This window comes from Triticum dicoccoides, chromosome 1A, assembly GCF_002162155.2.
Source record: "Triticum dicoccoides isolate Atlit2015 ecotype Zavitan chromosome 1A, WEW_v2.0, whole genome shotgun sequence".
NCBI lineage: Eukaryota > Viridiplantae > Streptophyta > Magnoliopsida > Poales > Poaceae > Triticum > Triticum dicoccoides.
The window spans coordinates 249,265,773-249,283,533 of record NC_041380.1 but is presented as its reverse complement, the minus strand read 5'-3'; the positions used below and the strand labels follow the sequence as shown (position 1 = coordinate 249,283,533).

Here is a 17,761-nt window from a genome sequence, read left to right as displayed (position 1 = left end):
TCATCAATGCAGCCTACAAACGAGCGCCACTGTGTAGCCCTCCATTGTAAAAAATGTATGGGGTCATCACCTACATCTAAAAAGAAAAAAACATTTAAAAAATTCCTCACCTCCATCTAAAAATAATATCCCCAAAGCTTTTTCACCGCGGCCAACTAACTTACGCCACGTGGCATAACTGGTTGGCCGCCCTTCACGCGACGCTTAATGGGTTTAGTACTTGCCAACAAGTGTTTTGGGAACCTTCCTAAGGTGAACTCATTCCCTTTGTACCATCTTGATATGAGCTTCATGAATGGGCTACACTTTCATGTTGTTTGCAAGATGCATCTCATGGATTTAGGAGCGACTTTGGAGAGTGGGCCATATAGAACATCAAGATGATGGTGAGTACATGGTGGTTGACAAGTTCCACTCTTGTGACGACTTCGATCTAGGATCTTTCAAGAGGGGGAGGGGGGGCAGGAGATGGTGCAAAGCACCCTAGGGTTATCACCTGGCTCTGTACCCAAGGGACAAGCACATCACATATACTAAGGTGAATTCCATCCTTTATGTGTGTCTACTTCGTTCTCTCATGGATGGTATACTACTTGACCCTCCGACCCTTTACACATTTATGTTTGAGCTGAGCACCACACGTATCAAGGAGGATTGCAAGCACAATACCTCTCCTACCACATAGCCAAAATCTATGAGTGTTTGAGTGTTGACGAGACTATCTTTTGAAGACAAGAGCAAGGAGTTCATCATCAAAAACATCTATTACCTTTTGGAGAGTGGTGTCTCCTATATTGGTTAGGTGTCACTTGGGAGCCTCCAAGCTTGTGGAGTTGAACCAAGGAGTTTGTAAGAGCAAGGAGATCGCCTACTTTGTGAAGATCTACCCAAGTGAGGCTAGTCCTTTGTGGGCGTAAGCCATGATTGCATAGACAAGGATGCTTCTTCGTGGACCCTTGTGGGTGGAGCCCTTCGTGCACCCGCGCAGCCATTACCCTCCGTGAGTTCAAGTCTCCAACGTGGATGTACGACAACACCACCTACCGGAACCACGAGAAAAATCACCGTGTCTTCATTGCGTTTGATTATCTCCAAACCCCTCCTTTACGTTCATGTGCGAAGTCTTTACTTTTTGCTGCCACCATATTTAACTCATCGGTTGTCCTTAAGGCCCTTGGCTCGGATTTTGACAATTATGTGCACCTACCTGCGATAGGGACCCGTGGCGGTATTCTGTTGGCCTGGACGAGTACAGAGGTGACCATCACCGATCCTCTTTTCACCACCAACGCCTTGTCTGCTAAGGTCTCTACCCCATCCGGCGCCGGCACGCCGTGGTGGATCACCGTGGTCTATGGACCGCAGCATGACGACGCCAAGGTAGCCTTCTTGCAAGAGCTACACGACATCCGCGATGAATGCCCGGGCCGTAGATGCTTTGCGGCGACTTCAACCTTATATACCGCGGTCGACATGCTTGGCCGCCTTTTGTGCCGCGCCACCGAGCTGGGCATCCTGCAGCAGCTTCACCCCCGGCGACCGACCCTCGCCGTCTCGCTATATGCGGACGATGTGATCCTATTCTGCCACCCCTCGCGGAGCGCAATCCTAGCAGTGAAGGGTATCCTACAGCTCTTTGGGCGTGCCTCGGGCCTCCAGGCGAACTACCTAAAGAGCTCGGCCACCCTTATTCGCTACGATGCCAACGAAGCTGCGCTTGTCATCAACTTACTTGGCTGGGTTAAATTGTGATCCAAATTCTACCGTATTGGACTAGACGTAGTACATACGGTGTGGGCCTTTGCGTTGACGTCGACGCGTATGAGTACAACTTGTTTACTTGTCCTCCAAGGACTCTTATGTATTGCCCTCATATAAACCCCATGTAGTCGCCTAAGACGGCCTGTCGTCTCATGCTTGTAATACTCCTCATAGTAATTGCGCCTTCGTGCGTCCGTGGTTTTCTCCCGCAAGGGTTTCCACGTAAAAATTTGTGTGCTCTCGTGTCTCGTTTATTCTCGTTTTATCTAACAAGTGGTATCAGAGCCAAGTTGCAGATACAAGATTTGAGACGAGAGATTAGGGTTGTTGTTGTGTGCGCCGTCGTGTCCGTGCGTTCCGCCGAGTCCGAGACGAGGTCTGCTGCACGGGTGATTTATCAGCAGCATTGCTACCCAAGACCGACAGGAGTATCGTACATACGCGTACAGATCGACCGAACGCTACAGCCTTCCGCCAAGTTGTCGTCGCTGCTCCACGTACAGGCTACAAGTCCCGAGGCTCAAGGACGATTTGATTGCTCCACCTTCACGTGGTCAAGCCAGTGCCTGATTGATCTACTACTTCCGCGCTACACGTCATCACACAAAGGGATCAGCTCAAGTACTAGTACTGATTGATTTTGGATTACTGTTCACCTTGAGGCTACTAGTATTGGTTCGGATCTTCAATTGCTACGGCCACCAGTGAACTAGCAGGTGCTATTTCTTCTGGTTCTTGGTCCGCATATTAAATCTGTCAAGAATTTTTCTATCGGCTTGTACTACTTTGTGAACACAGATTTAATCTACTCATGGCATCCATGAAGTACGATGTTCCGTTGTTGGATCGTGACACAAGGTTTACCCTATGGCAAGTCAAGATGCGGGCGCTGTTGGCACATGCCGACTATGATGAAGCAGTGGATAGTTTTGGGAAGAATCAGATTCAGGACAGGACTGATGCGGAGAAAAGAATAGATCGTAAGGCTTTGTAACAAATTCAACTCCATTTGCATAATAATATTTTGCAAGAAGTTTTGAGCAAGAAAACTGCCGCCGCTCTATGGTTAAAGCTAGAAGGGATTTGCATGACAAAAGACCTCACCAGCAAGATGCATCTGAAGCAAAAATTATTCCTGCACAGGTTACCCGAGGGAGGTAATGTTTTGGTTCATATTTTAGAATTTAAAGAGATCATATCTGATCTAGCTGCAACGGAGATTAAGTATGAAGAGGAAGATACTGCTTTAATGTTACTTTGTTCACTGCCAAGTTCTTATACCAATTTTAGAGACACCATATTATGCAGTCGTGATACTCTCACACTTCATGAAGTTTATGAAGCTTTGAACTCTTAAGGAGAAGATGAAACTAATGGTGCCTCATGATGGTTCAAGTTCATCCCAAGCTGAGGGATTATCTGTTCGTGGCAGGACAAAGGAAAAGAACTCACATAATGGAAACAAAGGCAAAAGTAAAAACAGCTAGAGGGGCCGGTCGCAATCCAGAGACAAGAAATATTGTAGATATTGCTGTTAGACCTTTCAGCCTGAGCATTGATAGTTGTGGATGACACTAGGAGAGTTGGGACAATTTTCGTTGGTTTATTTCTCACACAATGCCATACCAACCCGAGGGGTTGGGGATACATATTTATAGGCTGCTAGCCAGCCAAGGCATATGCTAAGATGCTGCCAAGATGCCAGTCTAAGATGCTAGTCTAAGATGCTAGTCTAAGATGCTAACTGACAGTCCTTGATGGTCAAGAACAGAACTCTATCCTAACAGCCAGTCCTTGATGGTCCAGGACTTTATCCTCCTAACTGCCACAAGGACCATGTGCTGCAGCCCCACAAGGACCCTAGTACACAGACTTATCCATCATGCTAGTCTAAGATGCTAACTGACAGTCCTTGATGGTCAAGAACAGAACTCTATCCTAACAGCCAGTCCTTGATGGTCCAGGACTTTATCCTCCTAACTGCCACAAGGACCATGTGCTGCAGCCCCACAAGGACCCTAGTACACAGACTTATCCATCATTCTCCCCCTAAGTCTTGTACGTCGTCTTGTGGGAGAGTTGAATCATCCCAATCCTGGAGCAAAGTTCGAGGAACTTGACCCTCCCAAGGGGCTTGGTGAGCAGGTCTGCGAGTTGATCCTTGGTGTTGATGTAGCTCGCCTCGATGCTCCCTTCTTCCACACAGCTGCGGATGAAGTGATACCTCAGTCGGATGTGCTTGCTCCGTTCGTGGAACACGGGGTTCTTTGCCAGGGCCAGGGCGGACTTGCTGTCCACCAGGAGCTGCACCGTTCTGGTGTCTTGAACGAGAAGATCACCAAGCAGTCGAGCAAGCCAGAGCGCCTGAGTACAGGCGGTGGAGGCCGCTATGTACTCAGCCTCACAGCTGGACAGGGCCACCACCTGCTGCTTGACTGATTGCCAGCTCACGAGACACTTGCCGAGGAAGAGGAGGATCCCGCTCGTGCTCTTGCTGGTGTCGATGTCGCCGGCGTGGTCGCTGTCGCTGTACCCGACGAAGTGTGCCGCCCCAGGGCACCTAGGGTAATGGAGGCCGTGGTCGAGGGTCCCTGCTATGTAGCGGACGATCCTCTTCACTGCCTGCTGGTGTTCCGACGTTGGTCGCTCCATGAACCGACTGACATAGCCGACAGAGAATGCCAAGTCCGGCCGTGTGTGAGTGAGGTAGCGAAGGCTCCCCACAAGGCGTCGGTACTGCGTAGCATCCACTTCCTCCGTCGTGCTGTCGCGACTTAGTTTCAGCCTCTCCTCCATCGGAGTGAGAGCTGGATGGCAGTCGATGAGCCCAGCTAGCTCAACGATGCGCTTGGCGTAGGCGGACTGTCGAAGCGCGATCCCGGAGTGGTCCTGGTGCACCTCAATCCCTAGATAGAAGGAGAGGAGCCCCAGGTCACTCATCTGGAACGTGGCCTTCATGTCTTCCTTGAACGCCGCCACCTCTGCATCTTTGGTGCCGGTGATCACCAGGTCGTCAACGTAGACGCCCACCAGCAGGGCATTTCCTCCACTCCCCCGTCGGTAGACGGCAGCCTCATGCGGGCTCTGCTCGAAACCCATCTTCTTCAGCGTGGAGTCCAGCTTGGCGTTCCACGCCCTGGGTGCCTGCCGCAGGCCATAGAGAGCCTTGCGCAGGCGGAGCACCTTGCCCTCCTGGCCGGGAATCGTAAACCCCGGTGGCTGATGCACGTAGACTTCCTCCTTCAAGTCGCCGTTGAGGAATGCCGACTTAACGTCCATGTGGTGGACACGCCAGCCCTCCTGGGCAGCCAGCGCAAGGAGAAGTCGCACGGACTCCATCCGTGCCACGGGAGCGAAAGCGTCGTCGAAGTCGACTCCTTCCTGCTGCAAGAAGCCTCGGGCCACCAAACGAGCCTTGTGCTTGATGATGGCGCCGGCTCCATCCCTCTTCAGCTTGAACACCCACTTAAGGGTGATTGCGCGGTGACCTCGAGGGAGATCAGCAAGCTCCCAGGTGCGGTTTTGCTCGACCGCATCCATCTCCAACTTCATCGCGGCGCGCCATGCCGCGTCTCTCTCGGCCTCTGCAAAGGACCGTGGTTCGCCGTCTTCACACACGAGCTGTAGCTGCGCCTCCAGGTCACGTGGCACCAGTCCTGGCACCGGCTGGTCGCCGAGCACATTATCCATCGTGCGGTACCGCAGCGGTTCGCCTCCATACCATGCGTCGACCCGCTCCTCATCGTGAGTGAGCGGGGAAGCGAACTTCATCGGGTTGTGCTCTGCGTGAGCTGGTGCTGATGAAGACGAGCCCGGAGTGGCGACCGCCGGGGCTGGAGTATGCGGCGTCGCCGGTTGTGGTGTCGTCGGTGTAGCAGGCGCCGGAGTCGATGTAGTTTTGGGGGCCGGGGTAGACGTGCCCGGTGAAGAGGAGCTGCTTGCTCCCCCAGCTTCCTTGAAGTGAGCGTACTCGACAATGAAGTCGTCATACGTCGGCGTCGAGCCGTCGTCCACCGCCTTGTCCCATTGCCACCCTCGCCCTTCGTTGAACACGACGTCTCGCGCTGTGCGCACACGTTGTGTCTTTGGGTCGAGGATGCGGTAGGCCTTTGAGCCCTCCGCGTAGCCGATGAAGACTCCCGGAGTGCTCCTGTCGTCGAGCTTGCCGATGTGGCCGAGCTCCTTGGCGAACGCAAGGCAGCCAAAGACCCGCAAATGAGAGACCGCCGGTTTCCGCCCATGCCAGGCCTCGTATGGAGTTCTGCCGTCGAGTGCCTTAGTAGGAGAGCGGTTGAGGATGTAGACGGCCGTTAGCACCGCCTCTCCCCAGAAGACAGCCGGCATCCCTCTCTGCTTGAGGAGAGCCCGAGCCATCCCCACAACCGTCTGGTTGCGCCGCTCGAGGACGCCGTTTTGCTGCGGGCTGTACGGCGCGGAGTAGTGGCGCTGGATGCCCTCATCGGCGCGGTACGACGCGAATTCAGCCGCCGTGAACTCGCCGCCGTTGTCAGTGCGCAACACGCGCAATTTGCGGCCGCTCTCCGCCTCCACACCAACCTGCGCGCGCCTGATGGCGTCCGCCGCTTCTCCCTTACTGCCGAGGATCATCACCCACATGTAGCGGGAGAGATCGTCGACGAGCAGCAGGAAGTAGCGTCGACCTCCTGGTGTGGCTGGCGTCACCGGGCCGCACAGGTCTCCGTGCACGAGCTCCAGCTTCTCCTTAGCCCGAAAACTCGCCTGTTGGGGAAAGGGGAGTCGTCTCTGCTTTGTCAGTACGCAGATGTCGCAGAACTGCTCCACATGGTCGAGGCATGGCAGGCCTCGCACCATCTCCTTGGCACTTAGACGCTTCAGGGCCTCAAAGTGAAGGTGCCCAAAGCGCTCATGCCACTGCCACGCCTCGTCGTCTCGACGGACAGCGAGACAAACCGGTTGTGCCACCTGCACATCAAGGACGTAGAGTCGATTTTCACCTCTGGGCACCTTGGCGAGAAGGCGACGCTGGCGATCCCAGATGCGTAGGACCCCATGCTCAATCAGCACGCGTGAGCCGTTCTCATCCAGCTGTCCCAAGCTGATGATGGAATTCCTTAGCGCGGGGATGTAGTAGACACCGGTGAGCAGCCGGTGCTCTCCCATCTTGGTGGTGAAGATGACGGAGCCGACGCCCTTTATCTCCACAGCGGAGGCATCCCCGAACTTGACGGAGCCTCGCGCATCGGAGTCGAGCTCGGCGAAGAATTCCCTTCGACCGGTCATGTGGTGGGTGGCGCCGGTGTCGAGGCACCACCCCGTAGCCTTGTCCTTCCCGGAGCCATCGCCGAGAAGAGCATGTGCTTTTGGCTCATCGAGGTGGATGAAAGCCTTTGCGACTGGAGTCGCCGAGGGTAGCTCAATGCTTGCATGCGCCATGAACAGAGCCGTCTCCTCCTCCTTCGCCTGTGCGACGTGAGCCTGGCCTTGTCGTGGTTGCCGACACTCATTGGCCCAATGGCCAAACCGGCCACAGTTGTGGCAACTGTTGTCTTGTGCCGGCCTAGGCTTGCCAGCGGCGCCGTCCTTGGCGCCTCCGCGGGCGTCACCTTCGGCACGTCCTTGTGCCCTGCCCGGGGGGCCTCTTCGCGCCTTACGCTGCTTGCCACGCTTGCGGCCGCCCGTCGAGGAGGAAGGCTCCCCCTTCTTCTTGTCACCAAGGCTGGGATCCCACTGCTCCCGAGTTAGGAGCAGCTTCCCGCCGGTGGTGACGGGCCCCGAGGGGGGCTGTGGCTCGTCGGTGTCGACGACCTTGAGTCGACCTATCGCCTCCTCGATCGTCATCGTGGAGAGGTCCAGCAACGACTCGATCGAGCGAGCCATCTGCTTGTACTTCTCGGGAATGCACCGAAAAAGCTTCTCGACAGCTCTCTCCTCGGTGTAGGTGGCATCGCCAAACTTCACCATCTTCTGCAGCAGAGTGTTGAGACGGAGAGCAAAGTCATCAACGTCCTCACCTGGCTTGAAGCCCAGGTTCTCCCACTCCTTACGAAGTGCCTGCAGGGTGGACTTGCGAGCACGGTCGCTGCCGATGCGTGCTGCGGCGATGGCGTCCCAAGCCTCCTTGGCAGTCCGCTTGTTGGAAAGCGAGAACTGCATCTCGGGCGGGACTGCGGCGATGAGGGTGTCCAGCGCCCGTCGATCCTCTAGGTGGTCGACGTTGCTGTCCTGGACTGCCTCCCACATGCGCCGCACCTGGAGCCTGACCTTCATGATCCCGGCCCACTCGACGTAGTTGGTTTTAGTGAGGGTAGGCCACCCAACACTGGAACCAACATCCCTGACCACAGTCCGGACCTCGTAGAGGCCGCGGTCCTGGTCGTTGCAGCCGCCGTCGCGGTGCGCGCCTCCACCTGGAGCGCGGGCGTGCTCGGCTGCCCACTGCGCCGTCCGCTCCTGCGCCACTTTGGCGCGATCTGCGTCGGCGCCGTCGTCCGCAGGCGCGGAGCTGCTGGAGCTGCCGGGGCTGCCGCGGAGTGCCTTGGCATCCGCCGTAGCCTCACGGGCTGCTTCTGCTGCTGCTGCTGCTTCTACCTCCGCCCTGGCTGCTTCTACCTCCGCTCTGGCTGCTGCCAGCTCCGCTGCAGCCAGCCTCGACACTCTTGCCGCCGCAGCAGCCGCTGCTACAGCCGCTCGCTCACGCTCCTCTGCCACGGCGCGCTCGGCCTCTTGCCAGCGCCGCATGCTCGAGGTAGCCGTGTGCTGAGAGCGACCTGCAGACATGGCTCGCTGCAGGGGGGCTGTTGCGTGAAGAGGAGGCTGATGAAGACGAGCTGCTGCTCGACAGTCCGGAGGGAGGAAGGTAACCAGAGGCAGACGAAGCAGCTGCTGCTACCGACTTGGGCTGCTCACAGGAAATGCTCAGGGTGCAAGTTAACGAGGCTCTGATACCACTTGTTAGACCTTTCAGCCTGAGCATTGATAGTTGTGGATGACACTAGGAGAGTTGGGACAATTTTCGTTGGTTTATTTCTCACACAATGCCATACCAACCCGAGGGGTTGGGGATACATATTTATAGGCTGCTAGCCAGCCAAGGCATATGCTAAGATGCTGCCAAGATGCCAGTCTAAGATGCTAGTCTAAGATGCTAGTCTAAGATGCTAACTGACAGTCCTTGATGGTCAAGAACAGAACTCTATCCTAACAGCCAGTCCTTGATGGTCCAGGACTTTATCCTCCTAACTGCCACAAGGACCATGTGCTGCAGCCCCACAAGGACCCTAGTACACAGACTTATCCATCATGCTAGTCTAAGATGCTAACTGACAGTCCTTGATGGTCAAGAACAGAACTCTATCCTAACAGCCAGTCCTTGATGGTCCAGGACTTTATCCTCCTAACTGCCACAAGGACCATGTGCTGCAGCCCCACAAGGACCCTAGTACACAGACTTATCCATCAATTGCAAGAGAGACGGGCATGACATCTCAGTGTGTTTCAAGTTGCAGAACAAGGAAAAGAGGAAAGGTAACAAACAAGGTGAAAATTCTGCTAACGTTGCTTGTGATGATAGTTCCGATGATGCTCTTGTCGTTATTGCTGGATGTGCTGAGACCAATGATGAGTGGGTACTTGACACTGCATGCGCTTTTCATATGTGTCCACATAGCGATTGGTTTAATACTTTTGATTCCACTACTTCTGGTTCCATTTTGGGTTTTGATAATTCACCATGCAAGATTGAAGGCATATGTTCCATTCGAATCAAGATGTTTGATGGCACAATCAGAACTTTGACAGATGTTTGGTATATTCCGAAGATGAAGAGAAATCTTATTTCTATGAGTGCCCTTATTGCAAAGGGGTACAAATATTCAGGTGGAGATAGTGTTTTGAAGGTCACCAAAGGCTCCCTTGTTGTGATGAAAGATGACTTAAGTTCAACCAATGGTCTTTATTACCTTCGAGGTTCTACCGTTTCAGGTAACGCTACTCCAGTTGTTTCAAAGAGTTCTGATTGTGATGCTGCTAACCTTTGGCGTATGCGTCTGGGACATATGAGTGAACTTGGTTTAGCAGAGTTAAATAAGAAAGGTCTTGATGGATATGAACTTGGTAAATTAAAATTTTGTGAGCATTGTATCTTCGGCAAACACAAGATGGTGAAGTTCAACACTTCGACTCATACAACTGAAGGTATTCTTGATTATGTTCATTTTGATTTATAGGGACCATCTCGCAGAAAGTCACTAGGTGGTGCTAATTAAATGATGACTATTATTGATGATTATTCAAGAAAAATTTGGCCTTATTTCTTGAAGCATAAACATGAAGCAATCTCAGCTTTTAAGGAGTGAAAGATTATGATTGAGAGACAAACTGAAAAGAAGGTAAAAATACTTCACACTGATAATGGTATGGAATTCTGTTCTAAGCAATTTAAGAATTATTGCAAGTCTGAAGGCATTGTCAGACATTACACCGTTCCATATACTCCTCAACAAAACGGTGTTGCTAAGCGTATGAACAAGACCATTATTTCCAAAGCCCGTTGCATGTTGTCCAATGCAGGTTTGCATAGGCGTTTTTGGGTTGAGGCCGCTTCCACTGCTTGTTATCTCATTAACCGTTCACCATCTATTGCTCTTAATAAGAAAACTCCAATTGAGGTATGGTCGGGTACCTGCTGATTATTCACAGTTGGGAGTTTTTGGTTGCACTGCTTATGCTCATGTTGATAATGGAAAATTGGAGCCTAGGGCTGTTAAGTGCATCTTTCTTGGTTATAATTCTGGTGTTAAAGGTTTTAAATTGTGGAATCCTGAAACCCAGAAGGTTGTTATTAGCAGAAATTTATCTTCAATGAAACTGCTATGTTACATGATGTTCCATCTACTACTATTCTTCTTGAGAGTGAACAGCGGCCTACTGTTCAGGTGGAGCATGTTATTGATTCAGGTGATAGGTCTGGTACGGAAAATGTTGATGCACATGTTGATCCCGTCGTTGATGATGAGCATGTCACTCCCACTCCAAATCAGCCTATTGTTCCACTCAATTGGAATCTCGCACGTGACAGAGTTAGGCGGGGTACTAATAAACCTGACAGGTTACTTGAAGAGTGCAATATTGTTTCTTTTGCTTTATCTGTTGCAGAAGAAACTGAAGGTAATTCTAAACCTTCTTCATATTCCGAGGTTATTATTTCTGGTGATAGTAATAAGTGGATGACTGCTATGCATGATGAGATGAAATCACTTGAAAAGAATGGCACTTGGGATTTAGTAAGATTACCTAGAGAGAAGAAATCTATTCGTTGCAAGTGGGTTTTCAAGAGGAAAGAAGGTTTTCTCCTAATGATGAGACAAGATATAAAGCAAGGTTAGTTGCTAAAGGTTATAGTTAGATTCCAGGTATTGAGTATAATGAAGTCTTTTCTCCTGTTGTGAAGCATAGCTCTGTTCACACTTTACTCAGTATTGTTGCCATGCATGATTTTGAGCTTGGACAATTGAATGTTAAAACTGCATTTTTACATGGAGAATTAGAAGAGGATATTTATATGGAACAACCTGAAGGTTTTGTTATTCCTGGAAAAGAAAAGCTCGTCTGTAAGTTACATAAATCTCTGTATGGATTGAAGCAATCTCCTAGACAGTGGTACAAGAGATTTGACACCTTTATACTCTCTCAAGGTTTCAAAAGGTCTAATTATGATAGTTGTGTTTATTTGAAAACTGTTAGTGGTTCAGCTATTTATTTGCTCCTTTATGTTGATGATATGCTAATTGCTGCAAAGAGTATGTCAGATATTGATGAACTAAAGAAGCAATTGAGTAATAAATTTGAGATGAAGGATTTGGGTGCAGCAAAGAAAATACTTGGCATGGAAATATCCAGAGATAGACCGTCTGGAAAAGTGTATCTCAGTCAGAAGGGATATATTGATAAAGTTCTTCGTCGTTTTAATATGCACAATGCCAAGCCAGTAAGTACTCCATTAGCCGCACACTTCAAATTATCATCAGCTTATGTCCTAAGTCAGATGCAGATATTGAGTACATGTCTAGAGTTCCCTATTCGAGTGCAGTTGGTTCGCTTATGCATGCCATGGTTTGTTCTCGTCCGGATTTATCATATGCATTGAGTGTTGTCAGTATATACATGGCTAATCCTCGAAAAGAGCATTGAAAAGCAGTTCAGTGGATTTTTAGATACCTGCGAGGTACTTCTAATGCTTATTTACAATTTGGGAAAACTGGAGATGGACTTGTTGGTTTTATTTATTCTGATTTTGCTGGTGATTTGGACAAGAGAAGATCACTCACAGGTTATGTTTTCACCATTGGTGGTTGTGCTGTGAGTTGGAGAGCAACTTCGCAGTCTATTGTGGCTTGTTCCACTACTGATGCCGAGTATATGGCAATTTCTAAGGCATGCAAAGAAGCTATCTGGTTGAGAGGTTTGTACACTGAGCTTTGTGGAGATTCATCTTGCCCTACCATATTTTCTGACAGTCAAAGTGCTATATATCTTATAAAGAATCCAATGTATCATGAGAGGACAAAGCACATTGATGTCAGATTTCACTATATTCGAGATGTTGTTGCTGAAGGCAATTTGAAGGTATGCAAGATAAGTACTCATGATAATCTTGCAGATATGATGACAAAGCCAGTTCCTACCAATAAGTTTGAGCTTTGCTCAGGCTTAGTTGGTACTTCTCACTAGTCCGATGGACTTTGACGCACAAGGTGTTTATGCTGATTTGGATGGAGTTATTTACTTTTTCGACTACTGGAGGGAATTTGGCTAAGGTGGAGATTGTTAAATTGTGATCCAAATTCTACCGAATTGAACTAGACGTAGTACATACGGTGTGGGCCTTTGCGTTGACATCGACACATATGAGTACAACTCGTTTACTTGTCCTCCAAGGACTCTTATGTATTGCCCTCATATATACCCCATGTAGTCGCACCTAAGAAGGCATGTCATCTCGTGCTTGTAATACTCCTCCTCATAGTAATTGCACCTTCGTGCGTCCGTGGTTTTCTCCCGCAAGGGTTTCCACGTAAAAATTTATGTGCTCTCGTGTCTCGTTTATTCTCGTTTTATCTAACAGGCTGCCCCATTATGGACTTGCCTATCACCTACCTTGGCATCACGTTGACGATCAGGCGCCCCTACGCAGCTCAGCTTCAGCCCGTGGTCAACAAAACCGCTAGCATGCTCCCTGGGTGGAAGGCACGGCTCATGAACAAGGCCAACCATCTCGCGTTCGTAAAGGTCGTGCTCAGCACAATCCCTCTCGTGCTAGTGCCTACGAAGAGGATCATCAAGGCACTTGAAAAAATCCAAAGAGGAATTCTCTAGGCTGGACGCGCAGAAGCCAATGGTGGCGACTGCCACATTAATTGGCGGCGCGTCTCACAGTCGATCTCGCTTGGAGGACTCGGCGTCCACGACCTCGAGCGCACCGGCCTCGTGCTCCGCACGCGTTGGCTATGGTTAAGCCGCACCGACAGCACCAAAGATTGGAGTGGTCTTAACCTGCAGTTTTCCGCCGACGAGCGCGCCTACTTCTTTGCTTCCACCACCATGCAGATCGGCAACGGTCAGCAGGCCATGTTCTAAGAGGACAGCCGGATTCAAGGTCGTCCGGTCTGTGAGATAGCGCCACTGCTATACTCCTACATCCCCAAACGCCGCGGCAAGCTGCGGACGGCCTTCAGTCTAACCACTGGGCCTGGGCGCACGACATCAAGGGCACCATTGGCATCCAGGAAATCGGCAACCTGCAGCTATGGCACATGATCGAGCATATGACACTCTCCGTCGAGCCGGATTGCCTCTTCTGGAAGTGGAGCTCGAAGGGCACCTACACCGTGAAGTCTGCCTACCTCGCCACGCTCCACGGCTCGACCACCTGCGATGCCTGGAAGCTTACATGGAAGTGTTGGGTACCGCCGCGTGTCCGGTTCTTCCACTGGCTCGCCCATCTTGATCTATGTTGGACCGCTGACCGCCTCGCCCGCCACGGCCTGCAGCACCCCGCGCGCTGCCCACTTGGCGACCAGGCGTCAGAGACCATCCAACATCTCCTCCTCGCCTGCCCCTTCTCTCGGCAAGTATGGTACGAGGCACTAAGCTGGTTGAGGATACCCTGCAACCCGCCTGACAGCGTGTCGTCGATCAACTCCTGGTAGCTCTCAGCGTGGCAACTCATGCCCAAGCCGATGCACAAAAGCTTCACCTCCTCGACCCTGCTCATACCATGGATGCTTTGGAAGCATCGTAGCGACTGTGTCTTCGACAGAGTCCACCCCTCAGTAGCTGCACTGATGACTAAGATCAAGGACAAGGGGGCCCTCTGGGCCAGAGACGGAGCGCTAGGGCTTAGAGCTCTCACCCCCCCAGACCTGGGATGTTCACTTGATTTCGCACCTTCGCATTCTATATTTGCCTCCTATAGGAGGATTGTAACTCAAACCCTTTCCTTTTTCAATGAAATGAAACGCAAAGGTCTTTTGTGTTCTCTCGAAAAAAACAGTTCTTTCTAAAGTTATTTCGACTACTGGAAAGTGTCACAAATCTAGTTGTGCAATAACAATAAACACAATGGGGCCCTAGAAGTGCAAAGTACTTTTTGCAGATGTAGGTACACATATTAGTATGTAACCAAACGCAAGTATACAATAGTTGAATTAGACTCCATATACCTGTAGACACGGGAGTATTCTGCGCAGCTGTAGGAGGTGGATACACATTATTACATAGCTGAATATGAAGAAAAGAATTCAGATCATGATCATGTGAAGACAATGATAATAATTTTTTAAATCATCAGAAATGGACAACTTACGAATAACTAGATAGTGTTCCTTGGTATGTTTCATTTACACGACGAGATTTAGCCCAATGCTTCACAATGAAAGCTAATTGCCGTAACCTTTGATCTATTTGTGCATAGTCTCTCAGAAGTTTTGTGTTAACAACTGCTAAAAGATTGTTGACACATATATCACAGGAAAGGCCTGTATCCGGATCCATAAGCTTCACTATTGGGACCCTTGCTCGAGTTAATGCCTGCAAAATTTGATTGAAGTAAATCAGAAGTTTGGCAAAAAATCAAATTATATACCCATACTGAAGAGGTCCTCGAAAATGAAAATTGACTGGATATAATGAATACAAATATATGACCAATAGCTAACATACAGAGACCATCCGTGAGATTGTTGTATGCATAGTTCATAATGGAATCAAATTACATGCTTAATGATACTGCAAGTTGATCAGAACATTATCCATATTTTCATCAACTCAAAATATCTCTGATCCATCATAATACAACATGAGGATATGCTTATCTCGCCTGAATATTCTGGAGATTGCCAGCTTGAAGGATGTCCGCCAGTTTCAGTATAATATCAACCTTGCTCATTTCCTTGTCATCAATAGAGAGGCAAAGATCAATATCACTATTTGAGAAACCAAACGAATTAGCACACGATCCATAGAGGTAAAGTTTTGAATTTGGCCATTCCTTGTTTATTAGTCTGCTCAGAGTTATTACCAACTGATTCTGCTTCGCAATTTCCTCTTCTGAGGGCACCAATGAGTCAAAGATTGACAAGAAATTAGGTGTAAATTGATCTATGTCATACCGACATGCCCTGACTCTCCTCTGAAATCTTACTCGTTGACTTGATACATGATGTCCTCTAGAAGAGTCTGATCTGAAGTCCTGCAAGATATAAAAGCATAACTCAAGGGTTTATCACAAACTTTGTAGAAAATCAATTCTGAATCCTTTGGCAACTGGCAAGTTCTTGACAACATAACTGGGAAAACGGCTACAAATAACAATTCGCTCATAATTGAAGTAAAAATAACAGAAGGACGATTGCTTGTCTGCTCTTCTGCACATTGTTCGCGCCCAAGTACTAACTTCAAATAATAGGTTACAAAAAGTGGCTTTTGTGTTGTGCAAAATGACGTAAGTAGCTAGGCGCTCCTTTGTTTGTGTTGTAAGCATCGTTTTAGATCTTCGATCCTAGCACTGTGCCAAAATCTTGTAACAATTTGCCTCCTGGCATTAGTGTGATACTGGTATATTGTGTATCTTTCACCCACACATATGCAAATCAGATACATCTGAACAGTGTACATGTGCCATTCATTAGGGTTTGAGCATCACAGTATGAGTATGAACTTGATCTCAGCTCTACCAAAGCTCAAAAAGATAGACTAGAGCTCCACTTAATTGAACTCGTTAATAGGTCTATCTCTATGTACATTAACTAGTCTATTTGATGAGGACATCCCTACCACTGTTACACACATAGCCCCTACTGCTACACAAGGTAGACCAATTACTAGTGCCCGCGCATGATAATTAAATTATAAGGTACTTTTGTTTCTTGGAACTACTTCTAATGTTCATGAGAATATGATGCTGCCTAAATTAGATACTTTTGTTTTGCTTAAGAATGAAGGGCCTAGCATGGACAAGAAGGATGAACATTGGAGTATGATCAAGCATGGAGATGAAGGCGTGAGCAGGGAACAAGAATGGAGCTTCTAGTGGTGGTTACAAGACTTTGAAGCTTCCATGATGATATATAAGGACTTGGACGAAATAAACAAGATGTCACTTCGTCCAAGTCATCATATGTCACCATGGAAGCATGTAATTTAAAATACCATAATGTAGGCTGTTTTTAGAGTCTGTATGGGTAGGGGAAACGACTTAGGATGGAGTTTAGTCCCACCTTCCCAAGGGAGGATGAAATTCCCCCTGTCCCCCTATAAATACAGCCCTTAAGGCGTCGTTTAGACTGGGGTTTTGTTTAGTTAAAAGTTAGCCATAGTTACAGCGTTGCGTACTTCTCTCATGTCCAACGACCAGACCAAAACCGCTTACGGAACGCCAACTTTCATCAATAAAATTTCATCTTTATTTGCAATGTCCATATTGCACATCTTAGTTCTTGCTTGTTCTTTGATTGCTTGCAAGGATTAAAGCCAGGCTGATCGTGCTCCGATGTGGTCAATAACCTCTTGAAGTTGGTTTAGCGATTGCTAAGGAGCAACGTCGTCGCACGTTGTAGTTGGATCGTCAAAGTCGGCTCCACCAAAATCAATAGCTACCATCTCATCGAAAGATTAGAACACCCTTGCGCCTATTAGGTGGTATCACTATTAAATACATGGGCTTGGTTCAACTGAGCTTTGGAACCGATAGTGGTATACTCGTATTTGTTCATCCATGATCCTATATGATACACAGTTAAGTTCGATCACGCTCAATCTCAGTCCCAACTCGTGAAGTTTTAACCATGCGCCCTCATAGTTTGTCAACCAAGCTTCCTTTGTATCATAAAACTTGATATTTAGTTTTCTTAAACAATACAGGCATATATAAAAGCAGATGAATAAACAAATCGAATAGAAATTATTATTTATTAGTTAACTATCTTCCCCATTATAACCTGGTAGTTAGTTTTCTTAGATAACACTCAGTTATTAAGGAAAGATTAATCTTGTTAATCCTATTGAAAAAGACGGAGAGACAAACAATTGTAGTCAATTAATCTACTCCCTCCATCACATAATATAACGGTGTTTTTCAATAGGGGAAGCATATTTGGGTAGACAAGACTTGGCGTACAAGGAAGGAAATAGACTAATATGGACTCCTAGACCAATACTATACTCCTTAACACCTCCCACATGTCTTGTCTACCCAAATATGCTTCGCCTATGAAGCACGTAACACACCGTACAATGACCTAAACCCAAACCCATGTTCAGTTTGATATACTCACGCGCTTCCCCTAGCCCAGCCCCCACCAGCCCCGCCGACGGCGAATCCCCGCCGGTAGCCCTCCTCCTCAGCCCCTCCCCCACACCACCCATGGCGTCCCCTCGCGGCAGCTCCGACGACCTCGACCTCGGTTCCGCCGGCTCGCGGCGCTGGCTGGAGTCTGACAGCGAGTCTTCCTCGCGGTCCTAC

General features: G+C 49.0%; 1 protein-coding gene across 2 annotated transcripts in view; it reads right to left on the bottom strand.

Annotated features, from left to right (window-relative positions):
* LOC119267591 overlaps window positions 1-17,761 on the bottom strand; it is a 42,751-nt gene that overhangs the window by 13,772 nt on the left and 11,218 nt on the right. Inside the window, exons 2-5 of one of the 2 annotated variants that reach the window (XM_037549018.1) lie at window positions 15,320-15,490; window positions 15,119-15,190; window positions 14,606-14,829; window positions 14,463-14,520 (exon numbers count right to left, since the gene is read on the bottom strand). In XM_037549018.1, the coding sequence (XP_037404915.1) occupies window positions 14,463-14,520; window positions 14,606-14,829; window positions 15,119-15,190; window positions 15,320-15,490 (525 nt within the window). Of the gene's footprint in view, window positions 1-14,462; window positions 14,521-14,605; window positions 14,830-15,118; window positions 15,491-17,761 lie in introns of both variants that reach the window. The other variant, XM_037549010.1, reaches the window with a different exon arrangement.